At 38.0% G+C, this 17,001-nt stretch overlaps 1 protein-coding gene across 1 annotated transcript in view; it reads left to right on the forward strand.

The window, feature by feature from the left end:
- RYR2 (ryanodine receptor 2) overlaps positions 1–17,001 on the forward strand; it is an 830,352-nt gene that overhangs the window by 348,500 nt on the left and 464,851 nt on the right. Inside the window, exons 8-10 of the mRNA XM_027531123.1 lie at positions 4,100–4,212; positions 12,868–12,967; positions 13,674–13,770. Of these exons, the coding sequence (XP_027386924.1) occupies positions 4,100–4,212; positions 12,868–12,967; positions 13,674–13,770 (310 nt within the window). The remainder of the gene's footprint in view (positions 1–4,099; positions 4,213–12,867; positions 12,968–13,673; positions 13,771–17,001) is intronic.

Raw genomic sequence — 17,001 nt, forward strand, 5'->3', positions numbered from 1 at the left:
ACGGTTTCAGGATGAAACCAGTGATTAACTATGGAAGGGTTTTATTAGAAGGAGGAAATGTGCACTGTTTCTGTTGGAAGGTCATCCCGACATAATTATCTTGATTTGCAAACTAGACTTTAAACTTTATTCTTTTGATGGAGTTGGGTAGGAAAACAGTACTTAACAACATGCTCTGCTGTCTGATAACCATATTAACGTGCACTGATTAGTTTGTAAAGTATTATTACATATTTCTTTATTTTATACTTCATCTTAAAAACATTTTTAAGTGTGCAAATACAACATAATCGGTGTCAACATTCAACCAAAAAGACAGAAAATGAAAAGGGTCATCAAACTATATATATATATATATATATTTATTTATTTACGTATATTAGTATATTTATCCTTTTGAAGACTCAAAATACGAGAGTATAGATTTTATTGTGTTTTTCTTCTCAATGCTCTAAAGACTTTACACTATATCCACCTCTGTATGATTTGATTCTTTTATTTTTTACAATGAGCATGTCTGCCTTTGGAATTAAAGATTAAGGACCAAGTAGAAAAAGGAATGGAAGGAAATAGATCAACTTGTATCAGGTTGTTGCTTTTATAGGTGACATGAAACTCACACCTGCCCTCCTTTTTGAAATACTTTCCCATACTCTAAAAATGTGACCAATAACAAATGGATAAAATAAAGTTCTATTTACCTACCTAATTAACTTTTTAATAGACAAACACATCACCTTATACAGGGAATTCTGAGAATCCCAGGCACCAAAAAGATAAATATATTCCTCTCATTTTTATTTAATTCTATATATTCTCAGCCATTCCTCTGTGTTTTGGTTTGTTTTTTTTTTTTAGTTTTTTCACCATAATTACTTCCGCACATAGTTATGTGGAAAAACGTCCTCAGTTCTCTCTCTCAAAACAAGTAAAACCATGTGCATGATCTATAACTTGTTTTCATTCATTGATACTATTATATAATAGTGAAACTCACCAAACAAGGCCATCTTCGTCTCTCTGCCCTAATTCCCTTATGCTACTTTATTTTCCCTGTAACTCTGTACTAATTGTGAATTACCAAACTATTTACTATATTTATTGTTTGTTGTGTGCCTGCCTCAATCAGAATGAAACTCATAAGGCAGATACATTTTTTCCCATATTTGTTGATATATCTCCAGCTACTAAAGCAGTGGTTGACAAAGCATGTGCTTTATCAATGTTTGAGTGAACGAATGAAAAACTTCCTACAACTCTAAAAATGTGAATTGAGTGAATGAAGATATGGAATTCTGCAAGGTGAGAGTCAAGTAAGACTGGTTTGTGTAAGAAAATATTCAGCAAATGCCTCCAAAATGCTAGTAGGAGCTGACAAAGCCCTAGTAAATAAAACATACAAATGCCCTACTATTGTAGAATTTACATTCTGGCATTTGGTAATTAGTAAAAAACAAACAAACAAACAAAAAAAACTAAACATAAGTGTTACGGAGAAATAATAAAGTTGGAGGCACAGAGAAAGAGAGTGATAATTATTAGATGGGGCTTCCCAGGTAGCACTAGTGGTAAAAAAAAAAAAAAAAAAAACACCCACCTCCCAGTGCAGGAGACGTAAGAGGCGTGGATTTGATCCCTAGCTCAGAAAGATACCCAGGAGGAGGGCTTGGCTTACCCACTCCAGTATTCTTGCCTGGAGAATCTTATGGACAGAGGAGCCTGATGGATTACAGTTGATAGGGTCTCAAAGAGTCGGACACGACTGAAGTGACTTAGCACACAAGCACAAATGCATTACTAAAACTATTCTCATTTTGCAATAGAACTTATATTTAGGTTTAAAAAGAGCCATGAACAGATTGAAGAATTGGGTGCTTACACTTACATCCTTGGTGATGGGACCGAAGAATGGAGAACGGTTACACGGTTCATGAGGCTTATGCTTGACTTGTTCTAGAAGAAATAATTTAATTTTATGTTTACTCAGATAGCTTAATAATGTGTCTTTTTAGAATGTATCCCAGACAATTCTGTAGGATTCTCTTCTATCTTATTTTTAAATTAGTAGAAACTACTACATTTTAAAATAAGGCAAAGGGTAGTTAGTAAAACTTAAGTGACAATATTTGTGCTCATTTTGAATCACTATCCACCCAAATTAGAAGCTTTTTAATTATCACAATATAACTGTCACATAACAAAACCCCAAATCCTTTTGAAAATCAAGTGGTAACTGCCGGGGACCAGCCCCAGCTGATCCAGGGTGAGACGGCCTAGGCGACTATTTATATGCTAATTAGAGATATAAAGAATAATAGAATGAGGATAGCTCAGTAGGAAAATTCAGTGGAGAAAAGAGGCTGAGTAGCTTGGTTTACGCGGGAGACCAATAAAACTTCAAGACAAGAAGTTTGCACCACTTACGTAGGCCGCAGGCGCCCTCTCGAATAGCGGAAGGTGCCTCACCCTAGACACCTTCTCGAGTGGGTCTTAGCAGCCCAGGCATAATTAGTAAGCGTGGTGGGTTCCGCGCTCCAGATGGAGACTCAGCTGGAAGTTAAAGGGAAGAATGACATGGGGAGACCAAGCGTTGGTGAGCAAGGCCCGTAGCTTTATTTTCAACAGGGGCTTATATACCCTAAGTTACACATAGAGGATAATAGGGCATGCAAAGTCAGCAGTCTTTGATTCTTATCAAAAACCAGGGTTTCTTTCCTGCAAATTTATCGTATACAAATGGTTTAGGTGATTTACATCATCTTCTGGCCAGAAGGCCTACTAACATTTTATGACTCTTGACAAGGACTTATCAACAAAGACTTATTTTCTCTAAGAGTAATTATTTTAAGGTTTGGCGCCATCTTCCAAAGATAAAATTGCATTCCTATAGGGCAGATGTGTAATGCGTTTACAACAAAGGAAAGAATTTATTACCTTAAGGGTCTAAAGTTACTAACACCAAGGCCACTACTTATTTTTTCTATATACCAACTATTAATTAATACATATTCAAGGATACAATTTAGGGGATGTGAAAACTTGGCAACAAACATTGACTCATCAATAAAATCCTTTACTAGTTTATTCTGACAGTTTCTAACTCTCTGAGAGGCTCTAAGCTATTTGGATATCTTAAGCTTCCCATGCCTCTCGAGATTGGGAGACTGTAAACAATCATATGCATAGCTGTAGGAGTCCGGGTAAACTTGTCAGGCGAGTTAGAGAGCCATCTGAGGGGTTTGGATTTAAACACTCCTAATTGTCCAGGAACTTTATTAATTGGAGCTGTAAGTTAACTCTTTGACAGAGAGAGCGAGATGGTGGTGGGGGATAGCCCCCAGTAAAGTCAGAGGTGAGAGCACAAAGCAATAAAGTAGGCAGACTCTGGTTTTTTTGGGGGGTAGATGCTCGAGAATATCCGGGCGGACTCCTGAGGCTCGATCCCGCCTTTGCGTATGCCGAGCCTCCTTCCTCATGACCTTTGTCATGAGTGGAATGCCTCACCGGCTCCTGGCAGGTAACAAAACTGGATATAATTGGAAGGAGCCATGTGAGCTGCTTAAAGACATGTGATTGTCTAAGGAACCAAGTTGGATCAGTGTGGCTGGTGAATTTGGTCTTATGTTGGCATAAATAAATATCCTTTCAAAGCAGTTCTTAGTGGGGGAAAGAGACTCCACACTTCCCCAAATGTCACAATCACTTTCTATGAGAAGAATCTTTACATGTCACTGTGTCCCCCTCCCTTCTTCCCTCCCTTCCTTTCTTCCTTTTAAATTTTTACTGAAGTACAGTTGATTTGCAATGTTGTGTTAGTTTCGGGTGTGCAGCACACTGAATCATTTAAGCATATATTCACTCTTTTTTAGATTCTAAAGCTAATTTGTCCTAATTCTTTTGATTTGCATGGTCTGTGAGGTGAATTTGCATTCAATTTCAAATTTCTAAAGTTTGTGTAAAAAGGACAGTTTTATTTTCAGGAGACTAATTTTGAAGATTTATTTCATTTCCCTCTTTTATTTTGGAGTCACTGGCCAAGAACATCAAGTTTTAAACTCAGAGGCCCTTCTTTGTGTTTCACTTGTCAATCATCGTGCAGGTGAAGCTTGTTGGTGGATCATCCATCCTGCCTCTAAGCAGCGCTCAGAAGGAGAAAAAGTGCGGGTTGGAGATGACCTCATCTTAGTGAGCGTGTCCTCTGAAAGGTACCTGGTAAGTGTGGAAAGTGAGATTGCGTACTTGGGAATCGGATAAGCGACAGGTCAATAAAATGATCCCTTTAAAGCTGAGATTGCCAGTATCTAGGAAAATTGCTTAGAAACAAACCTGTATCTCTATTTGATGAGTTATAAATAACTCCATAAGTAAAGGGAATGATGTGATGTGTAAAAATGTGGCTTAGCGGGATTATTGACACAGACTTCCCTCATGCCCTGGATATGTATATTCATGACATTGATAGAGACTGTTCTTGGATTATTTTATTAATAGCAATAAACGCAATCCAATCAGGAATTTGAAATTCCATAGATGTTATTTTGTGCCCAAAGAGAAGGCTGTATTAATGAGGCTGTGATTACCTATTTTGATATTTATGAAAGCAAATTATTATAGGAGAAACCCTTGTCATGCTAAGAAAGGAGAAATAAACGAAATGCAGTTTAATTCTCTCACTTACATTGCATTGTTCCAGAGGAAAAGGGCTGGAAATGAAAGATTAAAGAAAGAAGTTTATGTTTAATCAGAGGAGGTGTTTTTTTATTTTTGTGGTAAGGCCAGTATCTATTTAATTTAACTTATTTAGTAAATTGTATTTTTGGTAAAAATAATCATATGCAGAAGTTCACAAAAGATTGCAATCAGTGGAAGTGTATAAGATATCAGGGCAAAATATTTTTTATTTTAAAGTGAAAGTAAACAAATATAAAATGGGGTATTATAAACTCTACATGAACATCCACATAAAAAAATCCCAGACATCATAGTGTATGATGACTGAAACAAAAATCAGAAATAGAGCATTGTTGCAATTACACTTTCTATCAGTTAGCATGAGTTTATTTCCATTTCCTTAAATCAAAATATTTGCGTGTGATTTTGAATTAAGAAAGTAGTTGGTACCGCTTGGCTCTATGAGGCTCTAAATAGAGTGGGTCTTGTGGGTTAAGTAAGTTTTTGCTAACCAACACAATTAATTCCAATTTTCAAAACATTGCTAAGGAGGAAGGATGTAGTTTTACTTGCTTTTGAGGGAAGAAGTAATGAGGAAGACAGGGAAGTGGTGAAATGAGGCCTCATGTAACTGACAGGAACTATTAAATGGAGCAGCTATAATGCAGAGCTAAAGGGAGGCCTGGAGCATCCCTCTCATTTTTTTTTAACCAGTATAGGTGGAAACAGACACCACGCACATTTCTAGGACCATGCAAGTGTGCCCGCTTGTCAAATAATCTTCTATTAAGCCCTTGCTGTGTTCCTGTGCTGTGTATGTGATGGTGATGTAGTTTGATCAGGAGGTAGACATTTCGAATTGTCGTTTTACTTGGAAACCAATAGCAGTAATAAAAATAATTCATGCTTGCTTCTCAGTATATAAATTCTGCTGCTGCTACTGCTAAGTCGCTTCAGTCGTGTCTGACTCTGTGCGACCCCATAGATGGCAGCCCACCAGGCTCCGCTGTCCCTGGGACTCTCCAGGCAAAAACACTGGAGTGGGTTGCCATTTCCTTCTCCAATGCATGAAAGTGAAAAGTGAAAGTGAAGTCGCTCAGTCATGTCCGACTCTTTGCGACCCTATGGACTGCAGCCTACCAGGCTACTCCGTCCATGGGATTTTATAAATTCTGCATATATATTATTTCTATTTGTGCATAACTATTTCTATTTGTGCATGTTTTTGCTGTACGGCTTGTTCTTTCCACTACCGAGCAGAGTTTGGCAGGCTGGCATCAGTATGCACAGAAGGAGTAGAAAGTTCAGAATCTCACTGAGGTCAGGGCTTTTAAGTGTCCATTCTACCACTAGTTCTTGAATCACATAGTTCCATGAATTCTGGCTTCCTTATTGCAAAATGGTGACAGTTATCCCTAACACCACAGTTACTGTGTTGAAGCAATGAGAGGATAAATTTGAACATTCTTGGAATTAAAGACCACTGTACAAACAGTGGTAGTAATTGTAATGCATGAGGTTCCCCTTCTGTTACCTTGGAAAATAAATGAACTTCATGACTAATTACATTTACAGAGCAAGCTACATTTTAACCAGTTTATTTAAACTCCTTTTCTCATAACCCTTTAAAAGAATATATTTTTGGGGGGGCCACACTGCCCTTCAGGCAGGATCTTAGTTCCCCAATCAGGAATTAAATCTGCACTCCCTGCATAGAAGGGTGGAGTCTCAACCACTGCACTTCCAGGATTGTCCCTCTGATAAACTTTTATATTCAGAAAGAGAAAGATAAATATCGTGTGCTAATGCATATATAGGGAATCTAGAAAGATGGTGCTGGACAATTTATTTGCAGGGCAGCAATGGAGAAACAGACATAGAAAACAGACTTATGGATTTGGGGAGGGGGAGGAGAGGGTGAGATGTATGGACAGACTAACATGGAAACTTACATTACCATATGTAAAATAGATAGCCAAGTGGAATTTGCTGTATGGCTCAGGAAACTCAAACAGGGGCTCTGTATCAACTAGAGGCGTGGGATGGGGAGGCAGATGGGAGAAAGATTCAAGAGGGAGGGGATATAGGTATACCTATGGCTGATTCCTGTTGAGGTTTGATAGAAAACAATACAATTATTTAAAGCAATTATCCTTCAATTAAAACATAGGTAAATTAAAAAAAAAAAAAACAACAACAAAAAACTACAGATAGTTGACCAAGCAGATTGTTAAAATTTCAATTACTTTCATTTGGTGACGAAGTCAGTAATTTTAGTGATTATCTCTGTGGACCTCACATATAATAATGGAAACCAGAGGATCAACCACATATTACACATGGTTTCTGCCCTTGAAAAAGTAGTGAAAAAACAGACCAAGCCCATGGAACTAAAGGAGAATACTGTTAAGACTTAGTGTTCAAGCCCATGGAACTAAAGGAGAATACTGTTAAGACTTAGTGTTCGAGTTGAGGTTAGAGATGCTGAGGGATGTTTGAATGGATTTAGGCATAGTTAATTATTACCTGCCATTTCCACGTGGGTGATTATAGTAAGAATATGAAGTCTTATGTTCATGGATTCAAGGACCACATGGTGCTTAGTTAGAAGGACCTGGAGCAAGTGAAAGGGTAAAAAGTGAGGCAATAAAAGACGTTGGAATAAACAGTAGGGCTGGAATAATCCACATACTGAACCTGAATAACTGAAAATGGATTGCATATATTCTCACATACACACACTTATTTGTTAGTACAGAGCCCGATAAGCATGAGCTTGGGCCAGTCACATAACCTCTTCAAACTCTCTGTTTCTTCATCTTTTGGATCCAGGTAATAGCTCCATTCACAGGGATATTAAGAGAATAGAATGCTTAATCCAGACAAGACTTTTAGCTCTACGACACATCTAAAAATTGTTATCATTATTTACCTGGGAGATTTGTACCTATTAAGAATAGTTAAAGGAACTTCAGATATTTAACCAGAAGAAGAGAAAGAGGGGAAGTGAAGAGTAAACAGACTCTGATGTAACAGTTTATTTTAAATAAAGGTCTATTGTGTGTAAGCAAGAGTCATATACTGAGAAGGTTCTGATATGGTTAAAAATTAGTTGAGAAATTTGACTGAAAACAGCAGTTATAACTAACTACTGAAAATAAATTTCATCTTGATTTTACACACTTTCATCAGCCTTTTTGGAGAAGGAAATGGCAACCCACTCCAGTATTCTTGCCTGGAGAATCCCATGGACAAAGGAGCCTGGTGGGCTACAGTCCGTGGCGTCACAAAGAGTCGGACACGACTGAGCGACTAACACACACATTGAAAATAAACACTGCCAGTCTTGATTTTTTTTTTTTAAGTCATTGCTGTCAGTTGGCCTTTGTCTAATTTCCCTTCACTAACAGTGATTGTTAAGCTAAGGTTAAACTATCTAATTGTTTACTTGCTGCTCTAATCAAGGTTACATCTGTTGGGATGGTAAATTGAAACTGATCGAAGGACTGATTTTTCTCTCTCCTCTCTCTTTGGACGGAAGAGGGCACTGTGCTGGACTCCTGGAGCCCCAGGCTTCTCCTGGGGTACTCCACCTTCTGCTTTAAGGGTTGAACCTCCTTACAGGATTTCCTAGGAATAAAGGATCTTATCTCCAGAAAAGATTGTAAACCCCTTATCCAAAATAATGTTTTTCCAAGCTTGCTGTTTCATATTTTAATATAAAAAATGATACCTTCATCCTCTTTTCAGGAATATCCAAGGCAGGGGTGTGGGGTGGGGTGTGGAATTCTTTTTCCCCATTGGAATGATTTCTTTTTTTTTTAAAGGAGGCTTTAGCAAAGCAGCTTAAATTATAAGAGAACAATACAATTTAAAAGAGAGGAAACATGATCAAATAGCTATTACTGTGAATCTATTTCAAACTGCACAAAATAAAGTAAAGCATGTAAAACAACTCTTGCTTGTGTTAGAGATAAAACCACCCTGGTATTTTCATGAATTTTCATGAATTTTCAACCCATGGATTGGATTGCTCTCATTTGAAACAGTGATTTTTGAATAATTTTCTCTGTCACCTATAGAAACAGATTGTTTTTAATCCATGAAAATATTACCAAACAACTGTCTAAAAGTAAATTAGGAAAAGCAGAACCTCACAATTGAAAGAGTGATGAAAAATGCTTAAAAGAAAGCTGTTCTAAGGCTCATAAAAATTTCCTCTCTCATACCAACCTCTTTATTTCTGATAAGAAATGCCAGGTGGTTTGATTATATAGGTTGCTGAGTTGCCTCAAGTTGCATAAAAATATTGATAGCTAGAGAGACAGCAATCGCCTTTTTTTTTTTTCCTCTGTGGCACAGGTAATGAAAACATAGACTGTGTCTCTTAGTTTTTTTCCTCAGAATTAAAAAAATGAAGTCTGAAGGGTGATACATCTTATTTACTTGTGTTCCCTGTCGCTGGAGGATCATTTTTCCAGAGTGTCATGTCACTAGGGCCCAAGTGCCTGGCCCTTCATGAGGGAGAAATGAGTGAATGAAGGCCTCAGATAAAGGTTGAATTTGGATATTCTTAAAAACTTCTGTGCTTTGGACCTTTTGGGCAGTCAGATATGCCTTGTCTCCTTAGCTTTAAAGATGCATACAATATATATACACTGGATTACAAAGGAAACGGAAAGTATCAAAGTGGAGTCCAGGTTGAGAACCCCTGGGAGGGGATTTATAGCATCTTCTCTAAGCCTGAGATTGTGTGCGTCTATCATACAAAGTCTTGTTACTCAAAGCTTGCTTCTTGGATTAGTGGCCTTGGCTGCCCAACCCCCTCCCCTCCCGCCCCGCTGGCCCCACCTCATGAATTCAAATTTGTCTTTTTAGTAAGATTTTTAATATAGACCATCTTTAAATTCTTTATTGATTTTGTTTCAGTATTGCTTCTGTTTTGTTTTGCTTTTTTTGGTCATGAGACATATGGGATCGTAGCTCCCAGACCAGGAATCAAACCTGCACCCCCCTGCATTGGAAGGTGAAGTTTTAATCACTGAATTGCCAAGGAAATTCCTCAAATCTTCCTTTTTTGGGCAAGCTCCTCAGATGATTCGTGTGTCTGTGAGAACGAGTCACATGCGAATCAGGGTGATAGAAGGGAGCAGATGACTCTCCCAAGTCCCTCCAGTGCCCTGGAGGGTATGTACGTTTGAGAGCAGCTACATGTTTCAGCCTAAGGCCAACTGTGCTTTCAACCTTGGGCATCTGTTTTTGCTTTAAGGTAACTCATCTTAGTGTTACTTACTGAAACTGTTACTGCTTTCTGAATATTTAACATCACAGACCTGTGAATTCACAAACAGTGTGGTTCTCATGCAGATTTCCCTTTCTTGGTGAAGTGGCAAAATTAAATAGAGGCATCCGAAAGAGTTATGCCTAGAGAATATTTCTTTGAGAAGAGTGGACATTATTTAGATAACTTCAAATGGTGTAATATGATCTTAAGGACTTTTTTTTAAAATTTTTCCAACAGGCTGAGATTTTCCTATTTTTATGCTTATATTTATTGTGTATCTTGGGCTTCCCTAGTAGCTCAGACGGTAAAGAACATGCCTGCAATGGAGGAGACCCTAGTTCGATCCCTGTGTTGGGAAGAACCCTTGGAGAAGGGAATGTCTACCGACTCCAGTATTCTTGCCTAGAGAATTCCATGGACAGACAATTGAGTAGCAAAAAGAGTCAGACACAACTAAGCAATTAACACTTTGACTTTCAGGCTTAGATATGATTTGAAAATTACATTGTAGTACTCCTTCCTCCATTATTTTTTCATTGCAGTGGCTCCTTATTCCCAGTAAGGTCCTTGATCTGGCACCTGCCTTGTCTGTAGGCATATGTCTCAATCTGTTTCTAAGTATATGCTGTATGCCCCAAAGATGAAACTCTTTACTGTGCTTACGTTCCTTTATCTCTGCCTCTTTGCATCCTATTTCCCTTTAGAGCTTAGAGGGCCAAAAAAAAAAAAAAACCCCAGGCAACTTCCAACTATGAGGTTTCTGGAATATTAGGAATGAAAATCTCCGAACTAGGTTAGAAAAGTTTTGGTATTTTTAGTATATTTACACTTAGCACATTAACATTATGACTACAGATACCCAAATTCAATGTATGTGCAAACTGTTGGAGACAGCATCTCTAAGTATTTCAATATGAGGTTCAGGCCAAATGATCATACTGGCTCCTGAATCCAGTCTCTCCTGTGGAAACGCCACCTGTCCTCAAGGCCCAGGACAATAGACTCGGTTCTGATTAGGCAGGTCCAAATGGTCTCATGTCTCAGTTCCTGTAGCATTGTAATTACAGTTCAGCTAATGTGTTAAAAATACTGACTCACAGTATCTTGTACATATATTTTACCTTTCGTTCTAGATTGCAAGCACCCTCAGGGTGGGGAATTTGTTCTATTAATATTTAGCACAATGCTTTATGCATAGTATATTCAGTGAACCTGGATGAATGAACAAATCTATCTATTATAATGTGGCATGAACTTTCACTTGAATTCAAAAGTGAAAATACAAGCATTGATATTTTGAATCATCTTCTGATGGTTTGATAAATTCCATACGGTTTTATGGAGTTTTTTTGGTAGGTATTTTTCTATTATTTTGCTGTTATTCTGGATTTGGTCATTGAAATAAGAATGTTTATGAAACAATTTAAAATATAGTCTTTAAAGTTTATGCTACTTTGATCTGAAAAGTCTGATTGGCTTCTGCACTTACTTCTTTATTAATAACCCTTCTGGATGCGAGGAATACAGTTGTGAGCCTGTGCCAGATAGCTTACAAGAGGGAGAAAGAAAAATACACTAAAGGATAATGTTGTATGATGAAGGATATGTAGGAAAATATATGTTTCTTGTTTGTGGGAGCAGCTGGAATATGATTTCTTTGTAAACAGTTAAAGAATTTTAACATATCAGAGAAGAAATTAATTCAGTAAAGGCATGTCATCTGAAAGTTTGCTTAAGAGTGACAGGTTCAGGTGAATAGGAGGGTGTGGGGTGAGGGGTAAGAGCATGTTATTGCTGAATCTGATGCATTCACCCTTAATCTTACTGACTGAAAAAATTACTTTCTAGATAATTACATATATGTCAAATGTCACAAATTTCTTTGGTTTTGTTTTTAAGAGAAAGAAAATGAAGTACCTATCTGTCCTGGTGACTTAGTATATTTAGTATAAATATTATATATATAATAAATATTTGTATACTTACAAGAGACCTTTGGGTATTAAAAGGACCTGTGACATATACCAGTGTGACTTTTCATGCTGTGGCTGCTCTTTATTTAACTCGGAGAGTCAGATTGCTGGAAAAGTTCTAGTGCAATTAAAATCTTTAAAAGCTTAAGCTGTTGTCAAAATTGAAAAATGTTGCAGGAATATTATAGGAATGTTGGTGATGTTTACTGAGATGACTCTGAGAGAAGAGGTGGTTGTTCCAGCAGTAGCCAGGTAATGATTAATGAAATAAGCAAGGCATTTGCTTGTACTCATAATTTTGTTTTCCTTTACTTATCATTTCAGAGTTCATCAATTATGGCTCTTAAAGATGTAAAATATGACCATCTTTTAATACATTTGATTTTAAGCAGGAACATCTGAAATTTAAAATGAATGAATTTTGAAGGACATTGACTGTCCTGATTTTTGATACCTATTAGGAAGTATTGCCATCTAATGGCTATTATGTCAAATTATTGATAAATGTTCCTAAAGGACCCTGTAAAACAGACATATCAGTCCTATGGATTTCACCTACTTCACTGTCAAAACACTGTCATGGTGTGATATGTAAAACTTAAATGTAGTTTTAATGATAAGTGCCCTCTGTCTGTACAGTAAGCCTTTACAACAGAGTAGTCCGTTTTCACAAATTTATTTTATTACTTTACTTTGTATGTTTTCCGATTGGCGACTTGAGTAGTAATGCTTAGAAGGAAGCTGATAAATACCCAAAGTCAGATATAAACTCTTAACTTTCATTCTGCTAGTCCCTTCATGTTTCATTGACAGGATTGAAGCAGAGGTTCTCTGCGGACATTTCCAAATCTGCAGTGTGCAGTTAGAGTGGCCAGAAGCACTTGCATGTTAAGATGCGCCCAGAGCCTGTAGTGATGCCTCTTTTTGCCTCTACTGCAGCACTTGTCTTACGGTAACGGCAGCTTGCACGTGGATGCTGCTTTCCAGCAGACCCTCTGGAGCGTGGCCCCCATCAGCTCAGGAAGTGAAGCAGCCCAAGGTAAAGACTCCACTTCCATTAGGAGTCTGGTCCCTGATACAGAGTTGAGAGTCTTCTTTGGAATTGTGATAGTGAGCAAATAAATTAGAGCTGTTTGTGTCAAAATATTCTATAATGAAGATACATGACATTTAAGAAACTTATTTCAATTGCTACTTAAAAGTGAAGTTTGTGTTAAGATTTAGCTCTCCTTATTTTTATGCTATTGTCAACTTTAGCTTATTCCTGTGTGTACTTTAAGCGCTAGCTTTCTAGGGGTTATTTTCTCCATGTTTTGGCCTCAGGGTATTGCTTGGTTAGGCTAACGTCAAGATTTCTCATCTTCAGGGTGTGTGACTTAGTGCTGGATCACAGCAATGCTTGGGCATCAGGGTTTTCTCTGGATGTATCAGTTTGTTCTGCTTATTCTCACTTACATAAGTTTAAATCTGAGCCTATTCAGGCCTGTATGTTTAGTGGAGGCTTTTATGAGGCTGAGGTCACATATTGTAGTGGGAATATCACTGACTGTGGGACTTGGAAACCCAGGGTTCAGGGGTGGAATGCAGGTGACCCCACCCATCTCTGCGATTTCAGTTCAGTACTTACTCCTTACCAGACTTCTGTGTCTCTGTCTATGAAAATAGGAGATCAGATCAGATGATCTGTTTAGCTTTCGATATCCAATGATGACAATTCAAATGTGACTGCGTTTTGATCCTTCTAGGGTATCTGATTGGTGGTGACGTCCTCAGGTTGCTTCATGGACACATGGATGAATGCCTCACTGTCCCTTCAGGAGAACACGGTGAAGAGCAGCGGAGGTTGGTACCTGGGCCCAGTGCTTTAAGCCTTTCATTTTCATGTTTTGATACAATTTTTATAAATTAAGGATAGGTCTGTTCAGGCCATTCATGTAATAGAAAGTGGGCCACTATGGTTTGTCTGTCCACTGAAGTGATCCATTTGTTGATTTCCTCTGAAATTTTTTTCTCATATTAGGTTTTCACTGCCTATCAGTAGAGTTGCTGAAAATTTTTGTATAATGAAACCATGGTTAGAAGCATGAATACAAGAAACTGAGTGGGAAGAGTGAACACATTTAATTACTTAGGGCTTCATTAAATGTTCTTTTTTTTTTTTGATGAATTCTCTTTCTGGAATGTTTAGTCTCAAATTCAGTTTCAAAGTCAGAGTTCTCAAAGTGCCCAGAAGTTTAGGACCTTTTTCTGTTACCTCCCATTGACTGATGTGTGTGCTAAGTTGCTTCAGTCATGTCCAGCTCTTTGCGATCTTATGGACTGTAGCCCACTAGGCTGCTTTGTGCATGAGATTCTCTAGGTAAGAATACTGGAGTGGGTTGCCATGCCCTCTTCCAGGGGATCTTCCTGACCTAGGGATCAAACCTGTGTCCCTTATGTCTCCTACATTGGCAGGTGGCCTCTTTACCACCAGTGCCACCTTACATAAGTAAAAAAATTAATCATTTCCCCTAATATTTTATGTGATTTTAATACTGCTCTTGTGTTAATATTATTTTGCACTGGGCCAAGATAGAAGTAGTCTGGATCACAGGAAAAAATGCACAAGTAATAAAAAAGCATAAAAATATTAAGGGTGATTTGAATGTTTCATTTGCCTCACAAATTAATGAATGGATATGGTAGGATGTGTAAGAGATTACTGTGAGAGAAGGCATGATCTGGGTGATTTATTACATGGCTTTAAGTCTTCTGGTGGAGATTTCTAATAATATATGCATATTTAGAAATGAAAACATTTAGAAAATTAATAGCAATCATTTAACTAGCTGTTTAACTTTGGGAAAAATCAGTCTGAGACCTGGATACTAGTCTTAACCTCTCTTGCCAGACAGAGCTAGTTATGGTGAAGTGTGAAATGCAGAGCCTGAAAAAATTCCACAAACTAAAAAGTGCTGCTTAAAACAGGCTAGGAAGAAGATGTTGATGGTGTTGATAAGGCTTTGTATAAGGCTTCAAAAAGCTGTTGTTTTGAGGGATTAATTCCGAACAAAAATATGAACAGAAGTGTGTCCTGGAAATAGTAATTATTGTGGAGTGATGAGGGGCAGGATGGAAGGAAGATAGAAGCTAGATAGGAGGGAGGAGTTGGATCAGCTTTTGAAGGCTCCTTAGTGCAATAACCATGGGTTGGCTCTTACTCTGAGTGAGTTGGGAAGGAGTGTGTGGGGATGAGCAGGGATAACATAGTCAATATCTTTGAAAAGTGTTGCTCTGATGAACGAGAGGAACTTAGACCAAAGGTAGAGAGATTGTGGATTGGGGAAACCAATCCAATTAAATCAGAAGGCTGATGTAGTAATTCATATGAGAGAAAAGGAAAAGCTTAGCTTGGACAGTGGCCATTTGAATAGGATGGCCTGGTTCAGAGATATTTCAGGTCAGATTGATTGACTGGTTTAAGGATGAACTCAATGTGGTCGCTGAGAGTATATCAGATTTAAGGGTGAGCTGATTCAAAGGAAGAGAGATGATGTTAAAGATCGTAGGAGATATACAAATATGGTATGAAGGACTGAATGAGATTTTGGACACTGGTGAGTACAAAGGGTCATGGGAAATAAAGGGTTTATGGGAAATTGGAATTTTTGAATCTTTAACTTAGACAAAACTTGGGTTGGATATGAATCACAAGTGCGTGTAGGGTAGTTGAAGGAATGGAAGCCCTATATAGAGAGGAAGGAACTGTAATTAAAGGAGTATGTTTAGCAACTTGGGCATAGCTTTAAAAAGTATGCTAAGAGCAACCTAGATGTCCATCGACAGATGAATGGATAAAGAAGTTATGTTACATATATACAATGCGGTATTAGTCAGCCATAAAAATGAATAGGGCTTCCCTGGTGGCTCAGATGGTAAAGCATCTGCCTGCAGTGCGGGAGACCTGGGTTCGACCCCTGGCTGGGCTGCCCTCAGCCTGGTGCTCTGTGATGACCTAGAGCAGTGGAACAGGGAGGAGGGAGGGAGGCTCAAAAAGGAGGGAATATATGTATATTTATAGCTGATTCACATTGTTGTACAGCAGAAGCCAACACAATATTTTAAGGCAATTATATTCCAATTAAAAAAATGTTTTTGCAGTTTGCAAAACCTTGACATAGATAAACTAGAGAGGAGGCTGAGGATGGAGTCCTAGAGAAGGCTGACACTTAGAACATGGACAGGCAAAGGAGAGTTGCTAGAAAGCCAGAATGGTAGTTAAGTGGAGAACCAGGGAAGTTATGGAGTCCAAAGGAGGATTGTTGGTGTAGATGTGTTCGATGCTATCATATAATCATAGAGACTTAGGAGCAAAGAGACACTGTGCCATAGTCTTTGGAGTCTTAATTTCTGATTTGTTAAATCAAGCACTTAAGCCAAGTGATTTTTTGAGCCCTTCTACTGTTTGTACAGTTACTGCAGAGATTAGGGATGTAGAATTAGACAGACCTAGGCATGGGCCTCTCCTCTGCCCCTTACTAGTTGTGTGACTCATGAAGATGACTAAATTTCTTTAAACATGATTTTTCTCCTCTATAAAATGCAGTTTAAATACTAGCTGCTACTTCATGGGATGGTTGCGAAGGTTCAGTAAGAAAATGCACATAAAATCGTGATGCATATTAAGAGATCAACAAATGTATTGTTGCTTTTGTTGTTACTGTTATCACTATTATTTAGAAGAACAACAGTTAGTCAGATATGGAAGCATAAAGAATGGTAGAGCGTAGATTTTAGAGAAAGAGAAGCTAAACTATATCAAAGAAAATCCTCTACTGTTTTGAACTGAATGTGGCATGTATGTGGTGGAGAAGACCCCTTTTTCTTGATCAGCTTTAGAACCCAAATGGATGAGCGTAGTTTTTGTAGAGTTTTAATTCTCATTTTCAAATGAGAATATTCAGCATCCCAGATTTCCTGGACTAAGCTCACTGGCAGTGACTTCAGTTTTCCATCTCTCCTGGATATTAGAGAATTTTTTTTTTTAATTGTTTTGCACAGTTATGTCGAACCCATGCCCCCTGCAGTGAAAGC

Source organism: Bos indicus x Bos taurus, chromosome 28 (assembly GCF_003369695.1).
Source record: "Bos indicus x Bos taurus breed Angus x Brahman F1 hybrid chromosome 28, Bos_hybrid_MaternalHap_v2.0, whole genome shotgun sequence".
In the NCBI taxonomy this organism is placed as follows: domain Eukaryota; kingdom Metazoa; phylum Chordata; class Mammalia; order Artiodactyla; family Bovidae; genus Bos; species Bos indicus x Bos taurus.